At 38.7% G+C, this 20,313-nt stretch overlaps 1 protein-coding gene across 2 annotated transcripts in view; it reads left to right on the plus strand.

Annotated features, from left to right (window-relative positions):
* The first annotated feature begins 3,158 nt into the window (after positions 1 to 3,158).
* The window catches only part of cd99 (CD99 molecule), a 32,849-nt gene continuing 15,694 nt past the window's right edge, over positions 3,159 to 20,313 (plus strand). Inside the window, exons 1-10 of one of the 2 annotated variants that reach the window (XM_030409923.1) lie at positions 3,159 to 3,390; positions 7,449 to 7,481; positions 11,635 to 11,691; positions 12,344 to 12,382; positions 12,746 to 12,802; positions 12,915 to 12,947; positions 16,330 to 16,383; positions 16,669 to 16,764; positions 17,585 to 17,614; positions 19,945 to 19,965. In XM_030409923.1, the coding sequence (XP_030265783.1) occupies positions 3,330 to 3,390; positions 7,449 to 7,481; positions 11,635 to 11,691; positions 12,344 to 12,382; positions 12,746 to 12,802; positions 12,915 to 12,947; positions 16,330 to 16,383; positions 16,669 to 16,764; positions 17,585 to 17,614; positions 19,945 to 19,965 (481 nt within the window). In that variant the 5' untranslated portion in view covers positions 3,159 to 3,329. The remainder of the gene's footprint in view (positions 3,391 to 7,448; positions 7,482 to 11,634; positions 11,692 to 12,343; positions 12,383 to 12,745; positions 12,803 to 12,914; positions 12,948 to 16,329; positions 16,384 to 16,668; positions 16,765 to 17,584; positions 17,615 to 19,944; positions 19,966 to 20,313) is intronic. The other variant, XM_030409922.1, reaches the window with a different exon arrangement.

Raw genomic sequence — 20,313 nt, forward strand, 5'->3', positions numbered from 1 at the left:
ACATTTAACCTGCCAAGCACAGATAACATTGTAAATGCACAGAATCAAAGTCATAGCTCAGTGGAGCCATTGTTAATGCTGTTAGCTTCACTGGTGCTTTTCCTGCTGAGACATCTGATGCATTTATGAATATTAAAGAAACAAAAGTGGTCTGATGTTTGCAAAAATAATCAACATTCAACAAATGTTGTTTTTACAAAGCAAATTAACATCTAATGGACAGAGCTGACTTAGAAGAAAATCTGGTGATGCTCATCAAGTCCCAAATATGAAGAAACATCTTGTTTGGCATCAGTATGGAAGGAGAGCATTGTGTCTTTTGTGGCAAATTTCCCTCTGGTCGCCCTATCAGCTCTGTACCTATTAAGATGGAACAAACTGAGTCTGTCCCAACAGCTCCCAACAGCGTCGATATCTGCATTATATCAAGTACGTAGCACCAAAAAAGATCAAATAAGTAAACATAGGCATTAATTGATATATAAAATGTGACATAAAGTGAATAAGTGAATAAATTAATTTATTTAAAAAATGAATAAATAAATATAAAAAATTGTAAAACAAATTAAATAAACAGAGGGATAAATATGGGTTAGGGTTAAATACGGGAGCAAATTAAATGGAAAAATAAATTAATGTCTAATTTTATAAATGTATTACTGCCTAATACCAGTTTGACAGCAGCACATACAGCAGTGTTTCACCCGACTTCAACATGAGCAGAGGTCAGATCAAACTAAAACACCTATTGGGCTTGGAGGGCAATTAAAAAAGAAGCAGAAGGATGGCACTCCCATTTGGCTTTATGATAGCACCACACAGATGTTAAGGGCAAGATGCACTTCTTCAGCGAGTACAGAACCTTTCCACAGCAGACAATCGACCCGTCAAACCAGCAGAAGAAGCAAGGGTGTGACTACTAATGTTACTGAAGGCTCAAGTGTCCCAGTAGTTTGAGTTAAATCATCCCACTTTCCCCACATCCTCTCACTTTAAAATTATCTCATAGAGCTTTAGTATGCGAGTCAAAAGATTCATCAGAATCACAAAGACATCTGATCCTTAACAGCTGACTGCTGGTTGACTTCTGTGTCATGCTGGTGAATGATAACTGCTGAACTGAGGAAAGTATTTCTACCAGTGTCCTTTTTTTAATATACCTCAGTACGTAGACAGGTTACCTCTTTTTCTCTTTAAAAAATGCAATTCAATTCTTACATTTACAAAAACATGGAATATCTACATCTGATAATGCAGCACGTTGATCTGTTATGATTACACCCTTATTACTGTGAGGACATCTGGTGGACTGATGGAGGCAGGATGACAGACAGGAAATTAGAAACAGGGCGAGGAAAACAAAGAATGTAAGGACACAAAGCCGAGAGGGAATACTGCTTTGATTTACTCTTATGATCCCGATGAAATGGACAATATATCTTTAAAATGAGTACAGTGGAGGACTGATCTGTTGATTGGTATTGTTGGCATGGTTGTCTGCTTTGGTTTATTTACAGGGTTCACTGTAGATAGCATTTTCAGGCTGTTCAATATGAATATTTATCACTGAAGACATATGACCTTCCATACTCTCCAGAGGATCTTCATCAACTTTGGTCATTACATAGTTCTTCCTCTCCCTCTTACCTTGGGCCAAACTCCATTTAGTTTAGTGCTGTATCCTTTCACACGCAGTTACAGTTAAATATCTTGAATTCTAAAAATATCAGTAGTGTTTTCAGTTCAGTTGTTTATTACGTGCATTAATATGTCATTAAATCATGTTATTGTACAGTAAATATATCTCACACATACACTGAGTTCACATGTGATAATGTCTTTTCAACAGAACATGCCTTTAGTGGCACTGCAGCACTACACTAAAAATTAAACTAGATTTCACTATGAAACTTCCAATGTTTTACACTAAGTTTTCTGAAATTGAATTTTAATGCGCAAAGTAGGACTATACAATGAAATTACGTTGCATACATTTTTGGAACAGAAATGTGAATATTGATAAAGTCAGGGTCAAAAGGTATTTATAGAGACAATTTTGGATGCCTCGTTTTGGTGAACAAACTCCACTGTAAAAACCTTCAGAAATAGATAGGAATACCACTGGAAGGTTTGGTGTAAGTAAGTGCTGCTGAAGTGGAGCTATCTACATCAGAGTCTGAGGAAACTGCATTTAAATATGTATTGTAACATTCCATACTTCTTTACATAGAAGATAGTGTGAAAATTAAATAAAACATATCACCATTAAACTTGGTTACTTACATCAGGTCATTTTCTAAGGTATTTCATATTTGTATATTCAAATGAGCTATCTAATTTAGAATGCACTGCTGTGCATGTCCAGAACAGAAATCTAAACTGAAACAGACATACTTGTGTATTCTGGACAGTGACTTTCCAGTAGTCTGAAAGAAGATATGTTGTGGAAACAAAATAGGTCCAAATCAGCTATAAAGAACATTGATATGAGCCCATATTAAAAACAATAATTCAGGATGAAATGGAAGACCTACATACACTAGCACACAAGTTTCAGTAGATTCTTGGCTCATGCTGCCACCATGTGTCGCCTTTAAATCCAGCAACTCCTCCTGTTGACTTTCACATGACAAACCCAGTCTGTGGTTGAGGCTATGGCTTTTTGTGATGGCCTAATAAGTTGCTTTATGCATACAACTACTGATGCTGTTAATTCTTCCTAATGCAACTTTAAATTGTAGAAAGTATGATAAATGTATGAACCTTCAGCCAAATGTCATTCAAAACTGAGTCTACTTAAGGATTTCTTACCTCTCAACATGGACCAGTGCTATTGTAGGCTATCAACTGTATCTGTACCAGTAGAGAAAGACCTTGTGGTGAATTTGGCTACAACAAGTAGCATTTTATGGGAATAATATTGCAACTTTAGTATCATTTTTCTAATATAAAGCCTATGGACATTTAAAAAACAAACAAACATGAGAATGGGACACAAAAGTACATTTTAAGTGCAGGTCAGACTTTTCTCTATTTTTTTAAAAGAAAAAGCTGATATATTTTTGCACATGTGTGGTAGAAGAAATAATACAAACCAGGTTGGGCTCAACATTCTTCTCCAGGCACTGTCCCACCCCCTCTGACAGGCTGCCACACCCAGTCTGTTGCTCATTGGCAAAGTTGACTCACAGCAAACTGTAAGGAGACACCAGCTGGGGTTTGCTGTGCTGACTGCACCACAGAGCTGTGCCCGACAGCTACACACACAGACACAGAGAAAGTGGAGCAACAACTCCTAAAAACTTCACTCGGCAAGTTAAAAAGTCGCCATGAAGTTCTGTTTGTGGATCGTTTTATTTCTTTTTCTCCTTACTGGAACATTAACACAAGGTAAGCTCCTTTCGGTAATTCTAGGTTGTGTAGTGATTTCATTACGGTTATGGTATGTATTTACTAGGCCTGCCTTTTAAGGGGATGCAGGAAAGACTAATTTAAGGCTTGAAGTGTCAGCCAGAATAGTTATATAACCAAGGACATTTTGTATCAGCCTGAGAAAAGCTGCAAGTTTCTCTCTAGTAGCTGCAAATCAGTTGTTTTGAAGTCATTTTCCATCTGCCATCATGAGTTTGCTTCAGGTCTCTTTGGCTCTGTTCTTCACAGCCTGAAGACTCCATCAGAGGGCAGCAACTGTGGGAAAGGAAATATGTGTTGGGTTAATGACATATCTGTGACTGAAAAGTGTTTGCCTTACATATGATTAGATCGACCCTGCCCAGAGGGCCAAGCCTTGATTAAGGGCTGCTGTTATATCTAACAGATGCAGGCTGTGTGCTTCAATGTGTTGGGTGACCGGGGTCATATAAGGTTAACGATCATTTAAGATTCTGCTGTTGTTCTTTTGGAAATACTTAAAGGTAGAATATGGAATATGAGCTGAATACCGCCATCTAGTTTCTCAAGCTCGTAGTCGCGACAACAAAAAGGTAATTCCAGCGGTCGGGTTGCCAGGTTTGGACAGGGCAGGAGGATTGAGCCGCCTCCATTTCCTCCGTTTACTGGGTGTGGAGGTCGATGGGTCACGATCAGTATTCTCATATCTAAGATCAACGTGATATAATGAAAATAAGTATAGCAGAGGAGTTTGACCGACAGGTAACGTTAGCTAAGTTAGCAAGCGAGATAGTTTACCGTTCCAGGAGAAAGTTCGCCATTTCCGCGTGTGTTTTGATGCCGTGGAAATCCTTTACCTGAGTCCATCGAGCGTATGCTTCACCGATATTTACTCTGGTTTTTGCTCTTCTCCGGTCACTCAGCTGCTGGGACAGATAACGCACCGTTCGCTGGGGCTCTGAAGAGCTTGCAGACTCCGCCATTTTACCCAGTGTCAGCCTAGCTGTGCCGAGCTTTGCAGAGCATTGCAGAGGTTGCGAAATTGGCAACCCGCAATGCCGGCCGCTATTTGGCTGGTACGATGTAAACAGGAAGTCATTGTCGAACCCGTCAAAATTTCTTAAATTATTTATTTCAGACTAAATATAATTTTTCAAGGAAACGCATTACTTTTAATCTGCGCCCCTCTAAACGCCCCGTGGATGTATTATTTTTGAAAAAATATAGCTTTTAATAAACATATTACATATTCAGCCTTTAAATACACGGCTCAGTCTCTCAGTATTGATTAACTGAGAATAAGACTCAACATGTACTTTCTTTCTTCAGAATAACTCACCACATCTCTTAAAGAAATCCTGATGCTACAGGATACGAAGATATAGACCATGGTGTCTCTGATATGACCGTGTTGGTGCTGAAACATCATATCATATATAATCAATTTAGGTCCAGATGTGTCATTTCCACTTATGGAACAGTAAAGACGTCTGCTTGGGTTAGGGTTAGGGTTAAGGTTTTTTTGGTTAGGTTTCCAAAAAAAGATATGCTGTGTTAAAATAGACCCTTTCACAATGTTAACCACGTGCTAGAAAGGATCACTTCTTCCATGTGCGTTTTTTTCATCTCAAAGCTGTGACATTGGAAAAACCTGATTGGTCAGTTGCAATGATGTTCCTGACGGAATATTAATTCTGAGGGACAACATCAAACTCTTCCACATCAGGCATAGACAACAGCGTTCTTCCTATTTTGTGGCAAAAGCTTGAGGAAGGCCTTTGCAAATTGACAAAGTCTGTCCATCAAGAACTGGTTTCCCCATTTTGCTGTAGATGAACTCGGCTGATCTAAACCTCATCCACCATGTTTGAGATGACCTGAAACAAACATTAGGCAAGGCCAGCTTATTTATACTGCACCTTATGATTCAGTACACACAGGTTATTCAAAGTGTTTATAGACAAAGTTTTAGTTTTAAAAATGGCTACAGTCGGGACAAATCTTAGTTCCAAGGGTAACTGGTTCCAGTTGTGGGCAACATAATCGCTAAAAGCTTTATCACCATGATTGTTTTTTAAACCAGCTGCTGCAGATCTTAGAGACCTGCCCGGCTTGTGCTCCATTAACATATCTACATTACATATTTTGGGCCCAGAACACTGAGGGACTTGTCGATTAAAAGCACGGCCTTGAAATGAATTTTGGGTTTAACTGGAAGTTAAATTAGTTAGTGCAAAGATCAGAGAATTGGAGAAATGTGTTTTCTCTTCTTGCTGTTTGTTAATAATCCAGCAGCAGCATGCTTTGAGACTAAAATTCTAATTTTCAACATGTTTTTAAGATTGGCAGAAATAGGACAGGATGAACAACAGGATGAAATACACAGCTGTCCACATAACATTTGGCCAATGTGTGTAATTAAAAAAGAGAGAGGAGATTTAAAGACTGAAACAGCAGCAAACAAAAAAAAAATGTGCAGTCTAAAAATAAAAATGCACAATTCACATGAGACAATATACAAGCAGCAAATACTCAATGAAAACTCATCATCAAGTTTATTTTAAATAATTAATCTACAGAGAAATTTCATATTGTAGCATATACATTCTTCATTGTACACTCTGACCTACTTCCTGTGTAGGAGGATAAGAGCTGGCGGATGAAGCCACAGGCACGCAAATGAGAAGTAGATGGCATGCAAGTCTGGTTAGTTCGACTGGTGGTTTGTAGCTTAGCTAGGGCTGGTGGTGCTATTATGCTGAGATTCAAACATATTATTTGACCATATTCATAAATTCTGATTCTTAGTTTTTCAGTGAGAGCTTTTTTCTCAGCATTTGGAACACCACCTGGAACACAGTAGGCATGGTGAAAACCACAAGAGAGAAATATTTTTAGTCTGAGGAATGGAAAAAAGGAAGTATAACATTAGATAAAAATGACATCACTTGGCCCAGACAGTCGATAACCTATTGCCTGAAGATGGAACCTGAAGATTAAACCTCCTTTATCCAATCAGACAAAAACCTCAGTTCTGAAATGGAAAAACAACCAAAAACACATAAAATGGCTCCATACAGCTCATCCAGCACAATCCAAATCTCCAAATATTTTACCAAGAAATGTTTTATGGACTATGAAACATCGCCCGACTCTCCAGTTTCTTTTTTGGGGGGGAAGGTTACCTTTAAAAATGCTCCTGTTATTTTGTACATCCACGTTGCTGGGAAATACATGATTAATTATTCTTGTTAAACTGTAAATGGGGATTTTTCTATAATCATAGCATCCCTAGTACACAGAAGACAGACAGAATTAGAATCTAGCTGCTGAAGGAAGTGGACATTGTAGCAGCTAAAGACTCATACATTTCCCTTTAGGGGATGATGGAGACCAACAAAACAGCTAAAAGGTGAGTGAACGTTGAGCTAAAATTCATCAGGCTGCTACAACAACAGCTCAAAATTCACGCCAATGTTGCACAGAGTATGTTGGATGTGTGAATAAGCAATAAGTTATATGTCAATGTTGTGATCAACATTTTTCACCTTTGTCTTACATTTTTTTGTCTAAAAAACTGGATAAATTGAGAGATAGGCAGTTTAATTGACAATGAAAATAATGGTTTGTTGCAGCTCAAGATGAAGCTCTTCTGCTGGGTCTATTTCACAATATCAGCCACTGTAACACTGCCTCCTGGGCAGAAAGTCACGTTCTTTTCTGTGGGGAAACAACACACTAGTTTCAGAGGTGACTCATGCCTCAAAGCTGCTCGGTGTATCAGTCAGCACTGTCATGGCAACCAGGAAATACTCTTTATGACTCCCCAAAACACCCAAACACAGAACAGTTGGGCTTCCTTTATGGAGGAAAACACAGAATACTACTGTAGTGACTAGTGACTGTAGAGTCATAGGTACTGAGCTGTAGCTGTTCAAAATTATCTATAGCTGGTTTAATGTAGAAACAAAATGATATTCACAGTCATGTTGTCTCAAGTTAAACTGTTACAGACAGTGTTGATTTGTAATGATGTTCATTTTGTCTTCCTCATACAGATTTTGACCTGTCTGATGCTTTGGGTGATTTAGGTAAGTGACTGTCAGTGACGGAGCAGCATGATGATTCTTCATTAATGTATGGTCCACATATTTTTTTATTTCTCATTATACACTGTTGAGTGTTGGGAAACAGGGTTGGGTGATATGTTGGAATATTTCCTATTGGCCACTGTCTGCCAAACAACCAGTGACTGACAATATATCTGTGCCAGTGTGTGTGTCCACCAAAGTTAATTGGTTTTAGTCTAATATATAAACAATATAAACTCATAATATCAAGAGAGGAGAGATTATTATACAGGATTTCTGCATCAAAATTGGGTACTTAGATTTTCCCAAATATTTCCATGGTGGTCCAATGAGAGAAATTCACAAGTTCACTCAAGGTAAGCGAGCGTTTCATTAGGTGAGGAAGGAAATTGGTGAGTTAGACTAAACTAAACTAATGTGAATCAAACTTGAAAAGTTTGCCTTGTCTGCAGACATTTGTGACTGAATCACGCCAGACAGTTTTTCATCAGCTATGGTGGCTGTCAAGTGTTGTGCTCACTACCAGTGAAGCAAACTAGTGTTACTGCTAGGCGAATCAAAACTGCTATTGTTTATTCACCCCAAAAAGCTAGATCACTACATTACTCATAAACTAGAGAGTAATGGCACGTACTTAGGCAGTTTTTGAATTCAGGTGAACCTCTGACTCAACTCATCACTCAGCAGAGACACTGCTTCTCTCTCTTCTTTTCCCTCTCTCCTCTCTGTAATGTTACATCCACAAAGTAAAGTACACCTTCCCTGCAGCTCCAGTCAGCTGTCCACATTAATGGCAATTTTATTTAAATCCCCTTAAATGTGGTCTAGTTCACTGACTTCCTTATCCTGAAGTGACAGATGACCAAATGTAGCACACCATTGATTGAGCTTGATTGAACATATGGATTCCTCTTATTTGAACACTATTGGAAACATTTGGGATAATGTAAGTAAGCAACTCAATAAATTATACAAAGAATGCTAGTTGTTTTTAGAAATATTGATGCAAAATTCTTCTTACTTTATTTAAAGTTGACAGAAATGAAATCATCAAAACCATCCAGCTGTCCCAACAATCAGCAACTCTGGTTTAATTGAAGTAAACCTTTTATCCACTGAGTTAAATCTGAACATATTTTGTGGGTGTTGGAGTGTTTTGAGAAAAGACTGGGTGGAGCACAGGTTACAAGATGTTTAAAGGCTGGAGAAGGACTTTATTTCTTAAACTTTTAGGGTTAAAAAGTAGATTTTTGGCTGTACACACTGTGTGTGTGTGTGTGTGAGAGAGAGAGAGAGAGAGAGAGAGAGAGAGAGAGAGAGAGAGAGAGAGAGAAGCCGCTGCCTCATCAGAACTCCACCACGCACGTAGATGAGACGTGACAGTGGAGGGACTTGAACTTTTGTGAGTTATAAATCCATTAATAACTTCCTCGTGGGGGCTAACAAGTCGCCTTCCACTTATTCAACGTGCTTTGAGTCATATTTCAGAAGAGTGCCCATTTGTGCTTGTTAAGCTAACTGCTTGTTAATGAGAGTTAATAATCTGATCTGACAGCTGTCTGTGTCAGCTGTTTATCTTGCCACAAATCTTAAACTTCTTCCAGATATTGAGTTTACTGTGACTTTGCTGTTGTAAACATGCTGTTTCTTCTAACATCCACAGTAGTCACTTCTTGGTTTTGTCACATTTTGTATTTCTAGTTTGCACTTGCCCTCTGATAAATAGCCTAATAATAAGCCAGGGTTGTATTGCTTTTTAAGAATTGCAGCTGAATTGCATGTCTTCTAAACCTCAGTATTAGGCCTAAAAAAAAAAAAAAAAAAAAAAAGTTTGGGTCCTGTTGGTTGTCAGTTGAGGTCATGGGTAGGTAGGGAATTTATTTTATTTCATTTTTTTCTTTTATTTTTCCAGTGGCAGCGGGTGATAAAAAGCTGCTAGCTGCTATGCAAGCAACCATTGCTATGTTGTTACATAGTCATAAATATGGACGTGACATCTACACATGGAGATAATATCAACATTACGTCTGCACTGCTCGATCGTTGCTTTTTGTAAACAAAACAAAGCAACAAGAAAAAAGTGTTCGCTTCTGTGGCTATAGTGGGCTCTCAGCCGCTCCACCTTAGCCTAAAGGATTTTCCAGAAATAAACAGAGGTGAGTGGCTGCCTGCGGAAATATAAACTTTATACGGCTTTCCCACACTATTTGAGTTAAACGCGCACTGTGGTGTCTTGTTTATGAACCAACTCGCGTTTAATAGGTCTTGGAATGATTCTCAAAAAGTGGTTAAAACGATTGTCCCCATAGGTTAGCGTTGTAGCAAATCCGAAGCGCTCAGAGCCAGGGTAGATCTACGGCAGGGGTGTAGCAAGCTTTTTAAAAGTAGCCTACGGGGGATGGATGTGGTGGTGGTGTTTTTTAAAGAAAAAAAAAATGGGGGGGGGGGGGGGGGGGGGGGGTATGTAGCTGTTACTGTGATGATATATAACACTTAAATATTGAATCTGTGTCTATAATAACCACACCCTAACATGTAAATGTGACATCTGTCAGAAACAGAAATACTTTATTGATCATCAATGAGAAATTGCAGCGTTACAGCTGCTCCCATTCAAAGTCAAGAATATTCAGAAGAATAGTAATAATAATGATAATAATAATAATAATAATAATAATAATAATGATGATGATGATAATAAATTATATATATGGTGCATATTTATGATAGAAGCCTACTGCAACTTTACTTTTATTTTACCATTAAATGTTATTGTATACATTATTATATTTTATAATGTTCTGTCATGGAGTTTATCACTTCACTGCTAACAGAATAGAGAGCTGCTCACTGCCATAAGCAGCTTCTTATCTTGATCTGCAGACTTTGTAAATGTTTTGTCATGATTGTTATTATTAGTAGCCTACTTAAATTATCAAAAATCACAGTTACATGTCAGGATTTAGCTATACACAGATTCAATATTTAACTGTCATGTATCATCACAGTAACAGTGTTACATACATTGGCAGCTGTATTAAACACATAACAACATAATAACCGGTTTGGTGCCGAGTCCGACCTGTATACTGAACATATGAGGAGTAGTTAACGTTTATAATCTTCAGAGAACGTTACAGACGTTGTTTTTGTTTCCTATCTGTTTCCTGAATATATCCGTACGAGACGAGTGTGAATGTGTAAATGAGACATTAACTTATAGTACTTTGTAGTAGGAGCTTTATAAAGTTCACTCCATTGACTCTTATCAGTTCAAGGGCAGAGCTGCCTGCGACGTATCGCAGCCGCGGGCCAACCCGCTTAGTGAGGCGTCTTTGTCTATGTGGATCTGACTGTGCCGGTGTCTATGAACCTAGCTAGTTTCCGCCTCATCAACACGAGCTGAACAATAAATCTAACACAGAAAGAGAGGCGGGACTTAAGGCAGAACAGCCAATCATCAGCCGGTCAGACCCAAAGCGGTGTCATGTTTGAAGCAGCAGCAGGAGAGGGGAGGGGGAGAGGCAGCTGCAGCGAGAGCAGACACAGAGCGGTCCAGAGACACTGCGCGACTGTAGTGAGCAGAAAAACTGCAGAAAAAGTGTAGTTGTTGAACCGTCTCATAACCGTCTCAAGCTCATAAAATAATTTGGGTCGCACATAAATTGACAGGGTCGGTCGGAAACCGGAGCCAAACAAAATTTATTTTAGGCCTTATGATAATGTGAATAAAATCATGTTGACAATAATTTATTGACACAAAAGAAATTGCAATTGTCACTCACAGCTACACAGGATACACAGCTAATTAGTTCACTTTCTATAAGTACTTTGTTTATTAATTTTACATGAATTAATCTAGGCTACATATTATGTTATTAAGGCCTGAAAAGAAATTTGGGCACATACTGCCCTTTCTGACTTTGAGCCCCTGCCCCTCTATAATCATGTGCACGTCCCTGGTGTCCTTGGTGTGACCAAGTCACAGCACGGATGAGTTTTGCTAGTTACTGCTATTATTTGCTTAGAAAGAGGATTTTTTTTTTCTTTTGGTCAAACTACTTCAGGTGAAATTTAAGATGGCATTGATGCTGGATATAAATGTTACCTTGCTGTCAGATAGTCATTGTGCTTCATTGTCTTTCTTCTTTAGACAAACCAACACCTGCAAAACCCGAAGAGCAGCCCAAGCCCCCAAAGCAACCTGATGGTTTGTATCCTTTTGCCTGTTACAGAATAACATCTATTATTACAGACAGGCTTTCTTGGAAGCATTTAATCTTGATTTTAAGAACAGTATACTTTCTGCAATAACCTAAAATACAGCTGTGGTCTGTACATATGCAAGGATAAAAGTTGTATCAACATATCAGGATCTGGTATCAAGGGTATAGTCATTCACCTGCTTTCACCATTGGTTTGTTTCAAGGTCTCACATCTAAATATAACTAAGATCTGGTAACTGCTGTCTGCCCATGCAACATTGTATACAAACTTTACCAGTCATACTGTTCACTGAAGTGCTCTTAGAGCTAGATGCTTATGTCAAAATGCTTGCATACTCGAGAATGACAATATGGAGAACCATAAATGCCCAAATCAAAAATGAATTAAGGAATAGATAAATGACACGATAGATATCTAAATTAGATTTTGGCAGCATGCTAACATTCTCATGTAAACACATTTTATGCAATCCATGTTTAACATCTTAGTTCGCTACTCTATTCATGGAACATAAAGTAAAGCTAGGGGCTAAAGGAAATGTCATTGGTTTTGCAGGTATTTGTTCATTAACAAATTACTAGTAAAATAACGTAGGGGTATCAGTTGGATACAGTTTGTGTATGTGTCTCTTACAGGTGGTTTTGGACTGGACTTGGAGGATGCGTTCGGCCCAGGTAAAGCTGTTGCAGTGTGAAATTTTAATTGCTGATGCTTTCATGTTTTTAATGCTAGTGTTACAATTCATATATAAAAGTGCATACATCATTTATGCTTTCTATTTAAAAAAAACAAAATAAAAAAAATATGTAGCCATTTTAAGACCATTTTACAGAATGTATAATAACAACTGGAGACAGTTTTTTAACGAGCCCATGGAGCTGTTGTTAAATAAATGATAAATCTGCCAGAAAAGAAGAAATGAACCCGACAAAATTCTTGCTTCATGTGGACATTCTCTGGTGCCACACACCATATTGCATTGGCTGTCTTTTTGTATTTACCTAATCATGAATGCTGACCCTAACCTGTACCCACAGACCCCACGCCCAAACCCGACAAGCCTGCTGTGAAGCCTCCAAAGAGTAGAGGAGGAGGTTAGTCAGCTCTTTTAATGTTTTTCTTTTTTTTTTTTTTTTTCCATTACATATGCAGAGCCAAACCAACAATTAATATATCCCACTGATTCAACATATCTGTGTTTTCTAGGTGGCTTTGATTTGGAGGATGCGTTTGGCCCAGGTAAAACTGCTGGATAGTCTCTGACTGATGCTTTCAATTTTTTCATATTTAAAAGCTTGCTTATATTTACATAATGTTTGCCTATATCTCTCTCTATATAACATTTTGTCAGTTTTCATGCAAAAAGATTGTCTAAAAGTAGTGTATAGGTTATTTCAGTCAAAGAGCTATTTAAAAAAGACTAATGACATTAAAACCCTGGTCAAGATAGTTACTGTTACAACCAGGGCCTAGGGGAAACCCTGGCACAACATGAAAATGAGACTCCCCTCTTCCCACCCTCAAAGCACCACCAGCAGCAAATTGTTTTCAATGGTTTTATTCAAAAACATAGCTTGTACACAATCACACATGCTGGCAGTCTAGAACAACAGAGGAGAGCCTGCAGGAACTGGGAGGAGCCGGCCCTTAAACTCCTGGCTTCAAGGCAGCAACCAATCAGCTCCCTGGGACAACCTGCAATCACTCAGACACACCTGCAACCAATCTCTCTCTCACTCACACACACACACACACACACACACACACACACACGCTCTCTCTCAGGTAAAAGAGTTATTCAAGGAGAGACAGGTAATAGAAACATTTGACCTTTAGGGTCATAACACCTCCCTCCCTTAAACTGAACATTTCTCCTCCAAAGAAATGTTCAAGTAAGTAAGAGATGCAATAGGGTATTTGGCTACTGAAAGTCAATCACCCTCTTTCATGTTGAACCACACCCAGAGGAAAATTTTACTGCTCAAAGCTTGCTCCTTTATGGCTATGGAGCCATAAAGGAGCTCAATGAGAGCTCTCATTTCAGTCTCGCTGTAGTCTTTTTTGGTCTCAAACATTTCTCATTTGTTTCTCCTAAAATTCCTTAGGTGGAGCAATAGGTGAGACTTGAGACTTTACTGCTTAAACCTTGCTCCTTTCCAGCACTGAGGAGACATTCTGAAACTTCATTGAGAGCTTGATGAGATCTCATTTGAAACTTACAGGGAGCCCAAGTTGAGATTTTCTGCACCTGTTTCTCAGGAGAAACAATTGAGAAACAGGAGAAATCAGCCACAGCCTCACTTTGGTCTCACATAGATCTCATAGTTGTCTAGGAGAAATGAATGAGACACTACTGAGATCTCTTTTCCAATTTTCGTTTCCTCTGGGCATAGTCTACATAAAACAACACTCCTGCAGAGGACCAAAATAAAATCAGTGGGTGCTACTCCCAATAACAAAATGGCTACCCCCATGAAGAGAGAACACAAAACCAAATACACCAACTGTGGTAACACATACACCAAAAACAGCAACAGGTGACCAACACAGCCATGGAGTGCAACAGCCACCACACAAAAGGCGTCACCGTGTAGTCACCACTACACACATGTTGCCAGCTTACACCTAAGCTGCAACAAAAGTGAACTGCCACAACACCAAAATGGACACCTTGTGGTCTCCAACCACACGCTGCTGTAATGGAGAGTGTAAACAAAAAGAGTAAAAGCGACAAATAGATAACTTTGGCCAATATGCTATTGTAACATTTAACTTCCTAGGCTGTGCGTGCACACACACACACACACACACACACACACACACACACACACACACACACACACACACACACACTTTCACAGAAATGACAGCTAATCTTTTTAACTTACAGCTAAGACAAAGGAAACATGAGGCAAACTGTGTTGACGGTATGGGAAGCCTTACTGACCACGCAAGATCCACTGATCTGTACAGTGACTCCCTCTCAAGCACACACATGTAATTAATACACTAAAGCAGTAACACCTACATGACCACACCAAAAGTGGACTGCAACAACCACACACAAAAGGCGTCCCTCTGTAGTCACCACCACACGAGTACCGTTACCTCAACCAAAATCACAAAAAGTTACTGCACACAAGTATTAAAGTGAAACTTTCGCCAAAAAGCAACAGAGGCTTTATTTGTGATTGAATATCAGTCAAACCTTTGTGTAAAAACATAATTACGATGAAAGAGGCACTTTTAAGATTTACCGTAGTTTCGTTTTTTCGGGCAAGCTTATTTTCAATGGAGTGCTACGGGCACTTTTACGCTAGCATCAAAATACTATTTTTAAAACACTAAGAAGGCTCGAAACAACATGAAACTTGCTTGTAGGATCATCAGGATCTTAACCCATGAACATGAGCATTGAGAACATTGTTTGTGTACACAGAGTTTACTAAAAAGAAGGCTTTTGGACAACTCACGTTAGCATTAGCATCTCTGGTGTGCCACAGTCATTGCAGACAAAAAAGGTTGATCCCTGAGTGCGACCTAAGAAGAAGGCTTGAGCGGTCCACCATTACTCTCCTGCCTTGATGCTAGCGTAAAAGTGCCTGTAGCACCTCATTGAAAATTAGCTTGCCAAAACTATGGTAAATCTTAAAAGTGCCTCTTTCGTCGTAATTCTGCTTTTACACGAAGGTTTGACTCATATTCAATCACAAATAAAGCCTTGGTTGCTTTTTGGCCAGAGTTTCACTTTAATTAGAGCCACCCATCACAACATGACCAAAACAAAAAGCAGCCATCTCACACAAAACCACGTTGCTGTGTAAAGTATAAAAAATGAAGGGAAACCAAAACTGCAGAGACACCCGAACTTTACCTGCCTCTCAAAATAGCTAACTGACCAAGCTAGTCTTCAGTGGCTTACTGAGCTTGAGGCATCTTTAAACGCTGAACTCAATGCATCGCTAGAGACCAGGAACCTTGTCAATTGCAAAACACTGAGCCGTACCCTCACTCAGGATAACCACCAAAAATAAGAAAGGCAAAATAATAAAGTGGCAAATTATTGAAAATGCCCAGCTGCTATCTAGCCTGGGTGCTCAGTCAGAAACACAACATGCAGCAGCAATAAATTAAGAAAAGAGACCACTACACTTAACTAAAGGCCACTTACACAACACAAACTTAACCTTGTCTACCTCACCTCATGGACATTCAGATCCCGGATGAGCCCCCAATTGTTACATACAGTATTAATAGATAAATTTGTCATATTGTTGTATTATATTTGATAATTTCTTTCAAACCCTAAATATTGCAATCCAGTTCTGAATTAAGATACATTTTATTATTCCCATCACATCAGAGGTAAATGAGACTAACAGCTATATCCTATTATGAATAAAAGCTTACATTTAGTCCAGTGTGTTGTTGAACTGGTATCTCTGTCATGTTGGTGTGGCCTATCCAGCTTTTCTTTGAGTTCCCTATCACTCGAAAATGATACATTAACCTTCATGATTTGACTACATGCCAAAACTCTCTGGTGCCACACACCAGATAAGCATCTGCTTATTTTATGTGTTTATGCATTCATAAATGCTGACGCAATCTGTGCCCACAGACCCCACCCCCAAACCTGACCAGCCTGCTGTGAAGCCTCCAAGTAGTGGAGGAGGTGAGTCTACAAATGTTTCAGATTCAGTGTTTTAAAATAAATATGATTACCATGGATGAGGCTCGTGGTATTCTGTATTTTTCTTCCTGTCAACAAATCTTGCATGTAGAGCCAAACCAACAATGAATATAGTCTAATAATAAGTATTGTGTGTGTTAACACCTGATATATCTAATTTCTCAGTGAAATAGAGCTCCATTGTTTGTATCTGACACCGAGCACCAAACATAAACCAAATGTAATATACCGTTTGTCAACGGTTGTTTTTGGTTTAATTTCTTTAAGGTGGCGGAAGTTTTGATGACTCAGACTTGTTTGATATTGGCGGTGGTGGTGAATACAAGCCTGATCCAGGCCGTCCAGGTGGCAACCCATCAGGAGGTAAGATATCAGTACCATCCAAAACATTTCTCCATTTTGATTTGAGTTCTTCTGCCACAGCTCTTTTTAACTGCAGGCCCTCATGGTAAAATATACATTGTTGATTTACTACAGCGCCCCCACATCCCAAAATTACATGTCAGTGTACTGTTGATGCTTTGCAGTCCAACACAGTTCACACTTGAGTGCAATGGAAGAAGGAGAATTTTGATTACATGGTGATGATTTTATGATATAATGAATACATACAGACAAGTTAAATGATTATGTTTACATTGGATTTCATGGCTTTTCATAAAAAAAGGAGGCCTATTGTTCAGTTTTTCAAATTTCGACAATGTTGAAGATTTAAAAGCGTCTGTTTCCATTGTACGTTCCAACCCAAAGACACTGCCTGTTGTTTTGGACAGTCCTTATTTGTGTCTGTTGTTTAGTCAGAGCATGGAAGTAATTATTTGTTCTTCTACCAAAGAAAGAAAAATGAATGAAAACCCACTGACTTTCCAGCATAATTAAAGCCAAATGTTTGCTTTTCAGATCTGATTCTGCATGATCGTATGCATGAAGCAGCTACTACAGGAACCTGTTATTAACTGCAGCTTACTGCACACAGTCTCTGAGCTTGGATTTTTTTCTGGTGAATAAAACTTGTAGAAGAGGAAGCAAAGTTACTGCATTTTGTTGAGAGAGCCAATGCAACAGTTATATCCATAGTTTCACTCAATCACGCCCTCAGGAGTCTGCTGTAGGAAGTATGAACAGAAGTACAACGAAGTTTCTAACTTGAGCATTCTCATTTTATTTTTTTTTTTAAATCCAGGTGGAGGTGACCCTGGCTACGATCATAATGGTACATTTATTGTCATATATTCATTTCAACTGTATCATAAAAATGGTTGTCGATTTTAGTTAATGGTCATGAGGAGAACCACCAAACACTAATATAATGTATTCTGTGACTTAAAACAGTCAGTCTCCGCTGACTTTTTATCTAAATCATCAAATCAGAATATTGATTCATCCAGTAGTCTACCATCCTAACCTCATAACATTCCCCTCAACCCCAACCTTAGATGCATAACATGGTAAACATCATGAGCATGCTAGCATTAGCATTCAGACCAAAACTAGAAAGCTTTATGGACTATGAAGCAGTTACATGGCCAATGCCTTCAAACTCTTGAACAACAGGATGAGTCTATGAAAAACATCTCATTGTTCGGAAATGTAGGATCTGCTGCTTTTCGAGTTTGACTCAAACCAGGGTCTAAAGGACTGTCCACACTAAGAACAATCACTACTGATGAATGTTATTGTTTTGTAAACAGTGGTGTCGAGCACTCACTCCAGTTGTGTCAGCAGCTTAGGAAAATGGATATTGATGACATGTTGTACATTGCACGGAGAAACAGAACCGGGCAGAAACATAACTTTCTTGGAGGAGTTATAAAAACAAAGAATTGGTGAAAAGATGAGAGGAGTCAAGATAATCCAACACTTGTCACAAAAGTTGTCATCTTTAAAAGACTAATTAAAGTAATACTTTATTAGGGCTGTCAATATAACGCATTCAGTTGAATGAATGATGAATTAAAAACAAAAAAAATAACAATGCCCTTTGACACCCTTTGACCAGCAGCCTTGTAAACAAGATAGAGGTAGATGACTAAACACTGCTGAGCCATAGATTTATATAGAAGGACTGATAAACTGCTGAGCAAATTCTCTGCGTAGCTGCTTGCCCTCATGTGCACCTCCCTCAGAAATGCGACAGCATGTCACAGCGACCTGTGCTTAGTGACAGCACTAATAACTGGCATTGTGACCTGTAGTTTCCCCAACAAACACACTACACTCTTCAACTGTTGCAGTCCCTCCTGACTGGATGGCTCCTCTTGGATTATACTCCTCCTCTGGAGCCTCTTCTCACTGCAAGAGAGTCTCCATGCAGACACTCTGCCTGTCTGCCATCTCCAGCCCAGATACACAACTATGAGCTGTTTTAAGGGGAGAAAGTATGGCTGGCAATCCGCTCACCACTGCCAGCAACACAAACACACCAGTGCACATGTATAAATGCTCCTTTCGACATAGGTCACTTGCGTAGGTAACAGCGCCATGTCTGTGTAGAGCCTGCGTGCAACCACAAATTGGCCTTCATTATAACACCAAAAGCCAAGCTTGGTGGATAAAAGTCCCAGATTCCATTTTAGTCACATCTTAATTTTTTAAACATGAGATAAAATTATTTCCCAAAAATGATAAAACATTGTCAGAAAAGATCATAAAAATACCAAAACACACTGAAGTGGGGATTTAAAAAACACCCAGATTAAACTTTTTTTTTATCAAAGAATTTTTGTGCCATTTTTTGTTTTGGATAACTAGAAAAAAATACTAGCTCCTCTCAAAGAAGGTCTATTTATTCATTGATTCACTTATCTACCAAAATATATTTGTGTTGAAATATTTAAAATGTTTATGGCAGATATTGGTATGTGCAATTCATTTTGATTAATTAATCACAAAGCTTGTAATCCTTTAGATTTTATAACTATAACATATATAGACGACAGGAACTTAAAAAACGTTTTCAATACCCAATCAGGTAAAATGTTGTTTCTATTTTAATGATATGTTATATTAAGCATGTAATGAGTTGCAAAAATAACCAAGGCTGAGTTAGTTAAAAAAAAAAATATTATCACTTCTGAAACATTAATTTGTGAAAAATGTCCTCAAAGTCTTGCTAATTAATGACCCTGTAAATTCAAATGGATTCTGATTGGCTGTCAGCGTTTCTCTTATCCATCAGGTCTATCTTAAAGTGATCCCAAAGATATCGTTCACCACTGTCGTCGTTGTCATAGTTGTGGTGTGATCTTCGCCACCCAATGCAGTCAGAAGGGTTTTTGAAAAAGATCCATTTCAAGTCATTGTTGTTGTGTTTGTTTTAAATGTGTGGATGGATCTTGAAAGTCAGAATATCCAGGTATTTTTTAATCTGTCTCTTGTGAACCCTTCAACTTTATGGATGCGCAATAGACAATAGCTGGAGGGACCCTTCTAACATGTGTACGTGCAGGTATCTTCAGATTCGACCATTGACACACAGTTGAGTGTGTAAAGTATAAATCTCTTCCTGAACCGAGATTGATTTGTGTTCTGTGTTCCTGACAGGTGGAGCTGATCAGCCTCAAGGTAAATGCTTTCCCGATCTTGGTGTACTTCCTGTCTTTGTGTCTTTGCTCTGTCGGTATCAGTGTGGGTCTCATTATGTCTTCCTGCACAACTCTAAATTCCTTCCGATCTTGTTGGGTCTTTCCTGTTTTCCATCTTAGAGGAAGTTGTGTTCACTGCTTGTGTTTTGACATACCGCCTTGGCATATTGATTCATCGTTTTGTTTGTGGCTTTGAAAGCAGCGTATTACCTTGGTGTCAGACTCGATTGATATCTTCTTGGGGAAAAAAAAAAAAAAAACGTCAGTAAAACATCAGTTGCATTTAGTTTGGTTTCATTAGGCAAAATGTCGGATTGATTGACAGCCG

The sequence above is a fragment of the Sparus aurata genome, chromosome 24 (genome assembly GCF_900880675.1).
Source record: "Sparus aurata chromosome 24, fSpaAur1.1, whole genome shotgun sequence".
Classification (NCBI taxonomy): Eukaryota; Metazoa; Chordata; class Actinopteri; order Spariformes; family Sparidae; genus Sparus; species Sparus aurata.